The sequence below is a fragment of the Schistocerca piceifrons genome, chromosome 3 (assembly GCF_021461385.2).
Source record: "Schistocerca piceifrons isolate TAMUIC-IGC-003096 chromosome 3, iqSchPice1.1, whole genome shotgun sequence".
NCBI classification, from domain to species: domain Eukaryota; kingdom Metazoa; phylum Arthropoda; class Insecta; order Orthoptera; family Acrididae; genus Schistocerca; species Schistocerca piceifrons.
Window position 1 is genome coordinate 133,482,730 of NC_060140.1, and position 13,647 is coordinate 133,496,376.

Sequence of the window (13,647 nt, forward strand, 5' to 3'; positions counted from 1 at the left end):
CCACCCTCTGCGACTGCCCAGATCTTGCAGACTGAGGGGCAACCTCTGGAACAGGACAAGCAGCGACGTCAGGCCGAAGATCAGTATCAGCCTGAGACAGAGCCTGAAACTGGTTCGTCAGACAAACTGGAGAGGCCTTCCGTTCAGCCCTCCGGAATGTCTTTCGCCCCCTGCCACACCTTGAGACGACCTCCCACTCTACCACAGGTGAGGGATCAGCCTCAGTGTGGGCAGTATCCCGGGCAACCACAGTCTTAGTCCGATCGGGGGATGCGTGGGACGAGCTGGCCGTCCCCGACAAACCCCCATCCGGAACCCCACAGTGATGCCCATTGGCAACAGCCTCAAGCTGTGTGACCGAAGCCAACACTGCCTGAAGCTGGGAGCGAAGGGATGCCAACTCAGCCTGCATCTGAACACAGCAGTTGCAGTCCCTATCCATGCTAAAAACTGTCGTGCAAAGAACGTCTGAAATAATTTACAGAGCGCGCAAACAAATCGACAAAAAATTTAAACGGTTATTAAAATACAAGATTGCCTAGTAATTTCAGTAATGCTGCTACTTGCGCACTGCTGACACACCGCTTGGCAGCGGAAGGAGACTACGCGATTTTACACTATTCAGATACTAAAACGCGATGCTACAACTCTCAAATACTATAATACGCCCGAAATTTATGAATTAAATGCTGCAAGTACCAAAAACACGCAAAGAAATTAAGAATTAAACTATGTAACAAATGAGTGAGCTAGGAGTATATGACTCGCTGCTGCAGCTGCTTATCCAACGGCGGCAGGGAGCACACTGACTGTGACCAACCGACACTGGCTGTTCAAAACAAAAACAGAAGACAAACGACTATGCGAATTTACACTATTCAGGTACTAAAATGCGATGCTACAACTCTCAAATACTATAATACGCCCGAAATTTATGAATTAGACAATGCGAGTACCAAAAACACGCAAAGAAATTAAGAATTATGTAACTATGTAACAAATGAGTGAGCTAGGAGTATATGACTTGCTGCTGCAGCTGCTTATCCAACGCCTCATCGGCTAATTTACTTTTATGTTTTATACGTGATGGTGGGTTTTATCATTCTATATAAGTTCTAGCGCGTGTCCTGTGTCCCTTTGTGTTCCCCACTCTAATGCTTTTAGGGTGGATGTTTTAATGTGTCGCAGAGTGGCTGGCTTTTCCTTTTTATTCTCGTGGTTGGCCAGCCATGGTCATGTGCTCTCTTGTTTTTACCCCTTCTGCCTGTTTCTTGCTTCTTTCTATGGTTTTCTTTTCCTGTTTTGTCTAGTGTTGGTTGTTCTTCTGGTTCTTCCTTTCTCCTGTTATTCTGCTGTATGTCTCCCTTTTTTTTCCTCTCCTTACGTAATTATTTTACTGGGAACAAGGGACCGATAACCTCGCAGTTTGGTCTCTTCCCCCAAATCCTTTAAACCAACCAACCATCATCATTTTAAAGACTGTATATAGAAAGTGGTTGGTGTGAGTACCTCCTATCTCTTTGGTTTTTTGTTACTTCGATAATACTCATTTGGCAGTAGTCAAGTGGTGTTGAAAGTGACATGTACGTTTTCTTTCGCTGTAACATTGCCTGTAAAGTGAGATAATGTGATTGACTACAAAATGTAGTGTTTTGAAATTAACTTAAAGGTACTTTTGTAAAATTCTCACAAAAGTGTAGAAGTTTACGTATCTGCAAGAAGACGATGGAGAGGCTTGTGTTCCAAACAGACCCGACCAGAGGCTGGAAACTGCCCCTGATGATGATTGCAACCTTAAATTTTATACCAGAATGTGAAAAGTGGAGAGCTAATATTGTGCAGTACTAAATATGAGAAGCTGATGTTTTGGACTGTGAAAATGTTTCATAAACAATTGTGTCCTGTTTTCCAACAGATGATAAGGAGAAAATCTGTCATAACATTGTATTTGACAAGTGCCTGAAACAAAATTCGGAAGTAGAAGTTTCTAGCACAGAAAACGATGATGATCTAATATGTTCTGAAATCAAAGAAGTGAAAATGTGTTAAGCTATACTGATAGACAAGACATTGCTGCAGGCGCATCCCTAGAAACTTTGAATGCTTCTTTGCTGTGTATTGGTGAATAGCCTGTTAAGACAAAATGACTGTGTGGACGAAGTATTCTAAGAAAAACCTAATAAAAGTAACTTCAGCAGTTCAAAGAAAAGTATTGTTGCTGCCTTTTGATGAAGAAGTGATCATTCAGAATGAGAGATCATTCGGCTGAAAGAGAAATTCAGTACTTCCACATCTTAAAGTAAGCAGAGGGATATTCTCACCATTTTATTTAAAAGTTGGAGTGTTAAAGGAGCTTAAAGAAGAATTTAATGTAACTAACAACATGGTTAGAAAAGTAAAAGATTTAGTGAAGGCCAAGGGTATTTTGTCTTATCCCAGTCCAAAACCCCAAGACTCTTAAGCAGACAACTGCTGAATTGCACTGATAAGAATTGATGGAGAACAAAAATCAAAGTACAAAAGTGGTTAGTTTTGAGTGATTTGAAAGAAATTTATGCACATTTCAAAGACTGCTATACAGGGTTCCACATTGAGATATGCAGGACTCCACATTGGGTTCTCAAAGTTTGCTGAGCTACTTATTAAAAATTGTATTTTAGTTGGAAGCAAAGGTACATGTAGTGCTTGTTTGTGCACTACTCACCAAAACTTCCAACTTGTGCCGACAGTGTGTAGTATTCCTCGGCTGGCAATGACAGACAATACTCTGATAAATATCAACTAACAAGGGGAGGCCGCCAATTGTGAAATTCAGATCCGATTCATACTGCGCACAATAAAAGCTCATGGCCAGAGGTGTAATGTGGCAATGCACCAAGATGCACTTCTCAGCCGTTGTCGAGAAAATCGACAGTTAAAAGAAACCGTTGCGGTGAAATACTCTCTACGATTAATAATTTTATACAGCGTCGTAGCGCAGTGGTAAGCGCTCAGGTTCGTAGTACGAAGGTCGCCGGATCGAATCTCGCGCCATGCAACATTTTTTTTAATTAGTTTTTTGTAATTCAAATATATATATACGTAAAAACTATTAATGAATTGCTTATGCATGTTGGTGAAAGCGGATCGCTCTCCAATTGTACCGCCTCCATTTCTCCGTTTGTTTAACATGGTGTACCAAAGCTCTCACGTCCGCACTGATTTTCGATGATGTTATAAGTTGCGCTAGGGACCGCATCTACCTTCTTTCGAAGTTGGCAGGCAACTACGCTGTTATGCGGCGGCTCGTTTCGGCCCATTCAACATCTGTCCTTCAAGTGTAACGAGCGAGTAACGGAGTTTATATTTCATACCTGCCACAGCAAATTTTTGTTCGTGGGGTTTCTGTTCTAATTCGAACGTTTGACTTACGCTATACGTATTCGTTTCGGAATATCGTTTCTACGTCTTCCGTTAACTATACGTGGTTAACATTATGAAGATAATTAATAACATTTGTGAAATACAACTTTGTTTGCGGAAAACATAATGATGTTCGAAGTCGCCAGTTTTTCCACGACTTTCAACAACTTACTATTTGCATAATTGTTGCAACTGATTGCCGGGAATTTTTTTTATATATATATATATATATATATATATATATATATATATATATATATATATATATATATATATATATATATATTGTGTGTGTGTGTGTGTGTGTGTGTGTGTGTGTGTGTGTGTGTACACATTTGAATTACAAAAAACAAAGATTAAAAAAAAGAAAAGTTGCATGGCGCGAGATTCCATCCAGCGACCTTCGGATTACGAACCCGGGCACTTACCGCTGCGCCACGACGCTGTAGATAATTATTAATCGTTGAGAGTATTTCACCGCAACGGTTTCTTTTAACTGTCGATTTTCTCGACAACAGCTGAGAAGTGCATCTTGGTGCTTTGCCACATTACATGTCTGGCCATGAGCTTTTATTATGCGCAGTATGAATTGAATCTGAATTTCACAATTGGCGGCCTCCCCTTGTAAGACTGTATTGCAAGAGTTGAGTGTAACCCATCATTACCTACTTGCCACTTTGGTGGGTGTCAGTTCTGTCCAGGACCAAAGAGACTTAAAAAGTGTTTCTCACAAGACTTGATGGATGACATTGACAGATAACTTACAATGGGGTCTCTGTTGATTGTGAATCCCTAGAAACCATTACAAAGGCCTCCAATGACTTTACTGAGATTCTTGTTTTGACAAATTAAAATTGTTTACACAACGTTTCTTTGTGGCCAGTAAACAATCAACCTTCCAAAATAGACTGAAAAATTAACTTAAAGGACTTGATAGAAGGCGATTTCTTGGTTATTTATGATTTTGTTGAGAATTACAGCATTGTTGTACAGAATGAAGTTCTGGGTACCACGTGACCAGCACGCGAGCAACAACTCATCCCTTTGCAGCTTATTGCAAGGGTGATGACAAGACTTGAGTACACAAGTCTTGTCATCATATCAGAAAGCCTCACACACTACACTGTTGTGTGTATGTTCCAGTCCACTTGATTGACTTTCAGACCAGAAAGTTTAATAAAAGAACAAGTAAAATATATTACTTCTCTGACGGAGAAACAGCTCGGTGGAAAAGTAGGAAGAACTTCATCAACCTTTGCTGTCATGATGATGATTTCCATATTGAAGCCCACTGGCATTTTTCAGCCACCTTTTGTGGTAAAGGATGTAGTGATGGTGTCGGTGGAGTAGGCAAGTGACTGGCTGTCCTAGCAAGTCTGCAATACCTGTACAGTGATAAAATCATGACACCTGAACAACTTTTATACTACTATGGAAGATCATGCAAATGAAGAGTTGAAACTTACAGAGAGATTTGAGAAATTCTACAAAATTACAGTGACAGCAAAACTTCACACCTTTATTCCACTAAGCAAGAACAAAATAATAACAAAAGTGTATTCGGACTCTAATGAAAGCAGAATTTAACTGGTGAGAGCTGTTGACAGTGATAAGGTGTTGCTTGATGAGATGAAAGGATGTATTGCTTGCGAATGTAATGGACGCTGAGGGTTAGCCTGTGTAGTTGGAAAATATCAGAAGGATGAAATCACAATTAGCTTCTTACATCAACATGGACTGCATGCAGACATCTTTCCATAAGTAGCAAGGAAGTAAAGGTAATCTTGAACCCTCATACTGCTATAGGGTGAACATATACATTATCCTATACAGAAATGGTCATGTGCAAGCAGGATGAAGTCATCATCATCAGCCAGTGTATAGAACATTGCTCTTTATGGTACAACTTCCTATCCTTGTGATGTGACCCATCAGTCAGTATTGCTTTTGTTTGTAGAGACCATTTTATTGGAAAGTGATTGGGCTGTAAGTGTGGAATAATCCAAGACTGTTCTGCCATCTCAAGAGTCTGAACTTACCCCTTTGTTTCTCTATTAAGACTTGAGGTCATGTATCATGGGAATTATGAATGGCGAGCGTTAAGAGATTTCAAGCTGCTGCCAGTGAATCCAATACCAGGCCGTGGAGTATTTCCTTTCAACCACTGAATAGGATGAACTCGTACAAAATTTCCTCCGAATAGGAGGCTCCCACTTGACACGTAGGCTCCTTCTCTGGCAAGAAGACCCACTAATGTGCGGTGCTTTTGAGACATGTCTATGTGTCACATTTGAAAGTGTGTTTTTTTAGTTAGTGGGCAGCTCATAATTTTGCTAAGAGATTGTCCTCTTTTATGGGAGATAGTGACTTCTGCTGGTAGTTTTAGGGAGGAATATGTAATGTACAAGTAAGACTTGTTCAGACTGTGTAGCTTTTTACTCATTCCCTTTCACCATGTTGTGCACATTTACTGATTTAGAAAATATAGATATATTTAAGGTTATTATTATGCTTTTGAAAGATCAATCATTTACAGTGTAGTTTCTGCTACAACCATTCACCAATTCATGCACAGCTACTAATTATCTGTTCATTGAGCATCATACTGAGATAACAACAGCCAGCACTTATCTTGCAACTGGACTCCGCTCTGATGAAGAGAGTAGTGGCCACGTTAACATTTTGTTTGTTGGGAAAAGACTTAAGTCATTTGAACAGTGGCTAGCTCATCATGTATTCACTGTTTATCTAGTGTATTGTTGTAGAAGTACAATTATGTTGCAGTTTATTTTGGTTTTAAATTAAGTTTGAATCTAGATAGTTTGTTATTTAGGCCCCAATGTGTGAATTTCTACAACAATGGTATAGATTACTTATATTTTATAAAACATTGAGCTGGTTGGAGCAGCAAATGTTAGTAGAGTAGGTCTTTACTATAATCTCAATGTATGTTGCTCATGCATAAGTTCAGGAAATTAAAAAGAGTCATTCTTCTGGTCTTTGTCAAGTACGTAAGAAAGAGAGGGAAAAAAGGAAATGTGTTAAGTCTTCTGAAAATGTTGTAAGCACAGTATGAGACATCTTTCATTATAAGTTTGTGTATGTTCTCATTAAGTGCGGAAGAAATAATGAATTTGTACAGTTTATGAAATGTGCATATAGCAGAGAGGCAGCATTTTTTTTAATTTATTTATTTTGTTTACCACAGAGAAAATTACATTGTGAATGTAGGTTTCATTACCTCAGAGTGTTTTTTACAGTTTTCACCGTGAAGACATGCTTGCCGCTTTACTGTCTCAGATTGAGGGCTCAGGATCAGGAGTGAAGCGTGTACCATCATATGTGGCTCCAGACCTTGCTGCTGATATACGGAGACACATGGCCTCCACTCTTAGACAGAGGAAGGGTTCGATACCCTGTTATTATGTGACTGAACTTACAACATTTGCACTGCCAGCAGGTAAGATACTCAATTGTTTTATTATATTACAAAAGCAGATATGACATGTTGGAAATAAAAATGAGGATAGTCAATTAGAGGATGTTTTGCTAAAGGATCATTTCCCGTCTTTATGGTACAGAACATTTGGTGGTGATGGGGAGGGAATGGGGGCTGTCATTGTTGTGTCAAACATATTTGCAACCATATGGTGAATTTTGTGGTTATGGTGTCCATTAATGTGGGAAAGGACATCTGGGCAATTGTCATACCTGTGTAGAAAACTGCACAGTAATTGCATCACAGTTGGTACAATAATGTAGAAGGAGTGTACATGGCATTGATGTCATCCACAAGGGAGTGATCTGAAGGGTAAATTGTTCTGACAAAGGGATAGATCAGTTTGGTTGGCTGATAAGATTATTTTGGTTTGTTGTATAGTACAGATCTTGTGACAAGAAGCAACAGAAGCCTAACAAAGGTTGTGGTTTAGTTTTACTTGGCCTGAATGATACTGGGAGTACCAGTTGGTGGCTGATTTAAGGTAGTGATGGGTTTGTTGGTGTCAGGAGAAGACATAATGTTTCTGGATTAGCTGGTGAAGCCCTGAGTTTGTGAAGTCTTTGACAATATATTAGACAACTACAGATGTTGTGGTTGCAACATGCAGTGCTACAGGAATGGGTGGCAGCTGCCGAAGATAATGTTAGTGGCTGCCGTGTGTGAGTTCGACAGAAATTTTCTGTCGAACCGTGTGTATGGGGGAGATTAGCATATCTGAAGCTAGCTTGTTGAGTAGAGAAAAGGCAAGGTGAAGAGGGGTTGGGAGTAGATGTTGAACTTATGGAGATAAGTGTTATAAGGAATGATGGTTCTGGTGTCAAGAGAACTCTTTGAAGAATATGTCCCTTGACAGCAAGAAACATGTGAATGGGGAATGTTGGTGTGAACTAACACAATATCCAAAGTGACAAGCAAAGAACCTGAATTTGTGGACAAAAGAAGTATGGGAAGGTGTTGGGACAAGAAGTATGGCAACGTGGTGGAGGAATTTAATAGTATCTTGGCTGTAGGAGAGGAGAAGGGAAATTTGGTTGACAATGCTAGTCAAAAAAGGCAAAGGATCTTTCTTTCCATCAGGGCAACCAGTGAAGTTTTAGAAGCCCATCGTCTCAAAAAAATCGCCTGTGAACAACCCAGTTGCAAGAGCTGTCCTATTTGCCCACAACGAACTATTCCAGGTAAATTTTAGGCATTTCTGATACAATCAAAGGCAGCGTCACATCTGAAAACAACAAAAATATATACTGCACTTGTTACCATCACTGTGTTGCATCGTATGTAGATACAAAAACTAAAACTAACCATATGTCTATCCTAAAGAATGTCTGCCAAAGTCCGTGGGTGACGTCAGTCTCGACCACCTGGTTGTACCACACTGCATCTATCAAGGCCCAAGTATGAGGGTTGATCCAGAAGTTCGGTTCTCTTCATTTTTACAAATAGACAACATTGTTTATTCCCATAGAAATTTAAATTGCTGGAAATAAGAAACTTAGCTTTATTTTTCTGCATAATTGCCATCTTTTTCTATGCATTTTTGTAGACAGTGCTCCAATTTCTGTATTCCTATGTCTTAGAACTCCACCGCAAACCCATTGAGAAAGCGATTCACCTCTTAACTTCGTTGTCGCTCCAGAAATGTTGCCCACCTGAGTGTTCTTTACTCTCTAGGTGCGAGGTCTGGATGTAAGGTAGGTGGGGCACGACAATCCAACCAAAATTTATCAGAAGTTCCTGGGTTTGGCGGAAGACATGAGACTGGGCGTTACCTTGAAGCAGTGTTATACCTTCTGTCAGTCATCCTCTCTGGTGGTTCTGGATAGCTCAGTTGAGTTTTAGTAGTGTTTCACAATAATTGTCTGAGCTGATTGTTGTTCCAGGTTCCATGAAATTGATCACCACTATCTGCTTATGATCCCAAAACATAGTGGTCATGACTTTGGCAGCAGGAGGAGTTTGTTGGAACTTCTTTGTGACTGGTGACCCTGAGTTACTCCCGTGTTTGGAGTTTGCTTTTGTTTCAGGAGTGAAATGAAACACTCACATTTTGTCTCCTCTAACAGTGGAGGAGTCCAACAAATCTTCCTTACCTTCCTGACACTTTTGAAGAAACTGGCGAGCACAATGAAGGCATTTCTCCTTGTGTTCTGCTGACAGCATATGTGGTACCCATTGAGCGCAACACTTGTGATACGCCAATTCTTCTATCAAAGCTCTTTCAACTGTTTTGTAAGAACTCCCAGGAATCCAAGCAACAAGTTCACTCTTGATTATCCTCCTGTTTTGAAGCACTTTGCATTGGACCATCTCAATAACTGCCTCCGAAACTGAAGATCTTTCGCTCCGTTTTTCATCGCTGACCTCCTTCCAACCAACACTAAACTCCCTTCACCATTTTTGGACATGTTTAACTAACATACACTTATCGCCGTGCACTTACGTCAACTGATCGAAGAATATCGGTGTGTGGAATCCCTTTGGCATCAAAAACTGAAATGCAGAACAATCTTTCTCTGGGTGGGATCAACAATGGTGACCTCCATCAAATCTAGATAGGAAACATATCTCTCAGACCATACAGCTCTATCCATAGAAATTAATACAGACCACAAAATAGTTTTGCATAGTGACCGACACACTTATTAAAGGAAGATTAATTATAACTTACTTAGGAAGGAGCTTGCTGAGAGAGAGTGTGATAAGTATATAGATCAGAAGGCCTTTTCTATGAAATATTTAACCATATCTTTAATTAGGCATGTCCAATAGTAAAGAAAGATCTAAAGAAATCAGATCCCACAAAGAAACTTAAAATTCCCCCAGAAATACATAAACTAAAGGAAGTATGAAGAACCTTTATGTGCTGTTCCGAGAAACAAAATTGCAGTACTTCCTAACAAAGTACAAAAGCACCAGAAAGACATACAGGGAATTCCTGAAAAGACTAAAAGCACTTCATTATGCTGAACAAATAAGAAAAACTAGTAACATTAGCAAAACAGTCTGGCATATTGTAAACAAAGAATGTGAACATAGAGAAAAACCAGGCTGCAGCAACATTACATTAGAAGAAAATGGAATACTGTTGAATGAACCAAAGTCTGTATTTGAGGCCTTCATTAAACATTTTAGTAAGGCATGCAGAGAAGAAAAAGATGAATCAGCCCTGAAAATAAACACAGTTAAAATGAGTAATTCATTTTTCCTAGGGAGTGTAACAGAGTTTGAGGTCATGAATATAATCTCAAAACTCAAAGTAAAATCATCTAGTTTCTGGGATGACATATCGTCCACACTACTTAAAGAATGCAAAAATGAGTTAATAAAACCAATAACACATCTAATTAACAGTTCAGTTGGCCAGGGGACCTTTCCAGAGCTTTTAAAAATCAATGAGATACAACCAGTGTATAAAAAGAGGCTATCACAGACATAAATAACTACTGGCCAATCTCTTTGACTTCAACACTTGGCAAGCTGCTTGGAAGAATAATTCTAGATCAAATGGAACCCTTCTTCTGTAAATACAAACTATTAAACAGAACACAACATGGGTTTCGAAAAGGATGATCTACAATAACAGCGTTATAGGGACTTTCTTAGATCTGTGTAAAGCATGCGATTCTGTGAATCATGCAGTACTGTTATCCAAGTTAGAAAATTACGGGATAAGAGGAGTAGATCTAAAATTACTAAGTTCTTATCGCCATGATAGAAGACAGTGCACAAAACTAAATTATAAGAATGAAAGTAAGATCCAAACAGTAAAGTCAGCATACAGAACTCTCAATTGTGGAGTTTCCCAAGGAAGTATACTTGGACCATTCTTGTTTATAGTATACGAGGGCAGTTCAATAAGTAATGCAACACATTTTTTTTCTCGGCCAATTTTGCTTGAAAAAACCGGAAATTTCTTGTGGAATATTTTCAAACATTCCCGCTTCGTCTCGTATAGTTTCATTGACTTCCGACAGGTGGCAGCGCTGTACGGAGCTGTTAAAATGGCATCTGTATCGGATGTGCGTTGCAAACAACGGGCAGTGATCGAGTTTCTTTTGGCGGAAAACCAGGGCATCTCAGATATTCATAGGCGCTTGCAGAATGTCTACGGTGATCTGGCAGTGGACAAAAGCACGGTGAGTCGTTGGGCAAAGCGTGTGTCATCATCGTCGCAAGGTCAAGCAAGACTGTCTGATCTCCCGCGTGCGACCATCAAACAACACAGTGCTCAACTTGACATCTCTGTTGGTAGTGCTGTCACAATTGTTCACCAGTTGGGATATTCAAAGGTTTGTTCCCGCTGGGTCCCTCATTGTCTAACCGAACACCATAAAGAGCAAAGGAGAACCATCTGTGCGGAATTGCTTGCTCGTCATGTGGCTGAGGGTGACAATTTCTTGTCAATGATTGTTAAAGGCGATGAAACATGGGTTCATCACTTCGAACCTGAAACAAAACGGCAATCAATGGAGTGGCGCCACACCCACTCCCCTACCAAGAAAAAGTTTAAAGCCATACCCTCAGCCGGTAAAGTCATGGTTACAGTCTTCTGGGACGCTGAAGGGGTTATTCTGTTCGATGTCCTTCCCCATGCTCAAACGATCAACTCTGAAGTGTATTGTGCTACTCTTCAGAAATTGAAGAAACGACTTCAGCGTGTCCGTAGGCACAAAAATGTGAACGAACTTCTCCTTCTTCATGACAACGCAAGACCTCACACAAGTCTTTGCACCCGAGAGGAGCTCACAAAACTTCAGTGGACTGTTCTTCCTCATGCACCCTACAGCCCCGATCTCGCACCGTCGGATTTCCATATGTTTGGCCCAATGAAGGACGCAATCCGTGGGAGGCACTACGCGGATGATGATGAAGTTATTGATGCAGTACGACGTTGACTCAGACATCGACCAGTGGAATGGTACCGTGCACGCATACAGGCCCTCATTTCAAGGTGGCGTAAGGCCGTAGCATTGAATGGAGATTACGTTGAAAAATAGTGTTGTGTAGCTAAAAGATTGGGGAATAACCTGGTGTATTTCAATGCTGAATAAAACAACCCCTGTTTCAGAAAAAAAAATGTGTTGCATTACTTATTGAACTGCCCTCGTATATTAATGATATAACACAGCCACAAAACTCCAAACTAGTTAACTATGCTGATGATACATCTCTTATTAGCTGGGGCTGTACAGAACGGGCAGCATTCCGAAGCAACAAAGAGAACTTTGAAAAGATCACAGAATATCTAACAGTGAATAAGCTTACAATGAATAAGGACAAGACTGTAGTAATAAAGTTCTTGCTACATTTTAATAATACTCATACTCAATCACTTCTACAGTTGAAACATCTGACAAACATAAGTTTTTAGGCATATTGATTGATGAACATCTCACTTGGAAAGTAAAAAGGTTTCTAGTAATATTTACGTACTAAAAGTTCTTGCAAATATAATAGCTCCCCTTGTCCTTAAACAAGTGTATTATGGGTTAATACACTCACATCTGCAATATGGGATCGAGGTCTGGGGTGGGGCACCCACTGTCTATGTGGATCGCATTTTCAGGCTTCAAAAGAGAGCAGTTAGGATAATTGCTAATATAAGCAAATGCCAGTCCTGTAGGGACTATTTCAAAAATTATAAATTACAGTCCTGTAGGGACTATTTCAAAAATTATAAATTACTGATTGTGTACTCATTGTATGTATTTAAGACCATAATGTTTGTAAAATAGAACGAGGACAATAGTGTAAAGAACAGTGACACCCATAATTACACTACTTGAGCCAAAAGTGACTATCATAGGATACAGACTAACAAGAAAGCTACAGACCACAGTCCATATGTAACTGGGAGACAATTCTATAATATGTTGCCAAAAAATATAAAACAACTCCCAGGCAATCTTTTCAAGGGCAAGTTGAAAAATTTGTTAATGGAAAGATGTTTATACACATTAAAAGAATTCTGAGCTGCTGTACTGTTAGTTTATTCTTTTACATACTGCAGTATATTAGTGGTGGTATTATTATAATTGGCTAATTGATGTATATAATCATTATATGTATGGAGTGATATATAATGTGCTAATGTGTTTATAACATTATTGCACGGAATGATATACAATGTGCTACGTGATGTATGTATTCATTCTTGGAATGACATGATATTGATATAATTGTACAAAGAATGACGATGTCCAAGACTGTAAAGTTAACATGGACAAATAAGCATTATTATTATTATTATTATTAGCGCGGACGGCTGCTGAGCCAATTCTGAGCGGAGCAGCAAAGCGCAGTCAGGCAAAATTGAGACTTAGGGAACAGCTGCGCACAGCTGTGTTGATGGATTTCACTTAGCACCTTCCTGTGTGGCTGGAGCTCTTTGGGAACCTTACTTCTGGATCAACCCTTGTACTTCAATACTGGGGTAACCTATGCATCATGGACACCCCTCTCCCCTCTGGTGAGGATTAGGCAATGGGAAGACCGCCAGTCCCCAACAGTCAGTCTTTCCTTCTGATCTTGTCTGGTAAGTTTGCCTGGACCTGTGTTATGGGAGACTTTTCAACACTTATCTTCATTTCCTAAACCTCACCAGTCCTCACCTGCTCTTCCTTCACCTTCGACCCTTCTACCAGAAGAAGGAGACACTGGCTATGAAAGCTTGTAAATTTCAGTACCTTTATATGTGTGTTCTCCTATCTGCTGTCACTTTGTGAGTAGATTATTTATCTATC

At 39.8% G+C, this 13,647-nt stretch overlaps 1 protein-coding gene across 2 annotated transcripts in view; it reads left to right on the top strand.

Moving 5' to 3' along the window:
• The window catches only part of LOC124787809 (ubiquitin thioesterase trabid), a 114,330-nt gene that overhangs the window by 31,886 nt on the left and 68,797 nt on the right, over nt 1–13,647 (top strand). For both annotated transcript variants that reach the window (XM_047254735.1, XM_047254736.1), the window contains exon 4: nt 6,663–6,862. In XM_047254735.1, coding sequence (XP_047110691.1) covers nt 6,663–6,862 — 200 coding nt within the window. The remainder of the gene's footprint in view (nt 1–6,662; nt 6,863–13,647) is intronic.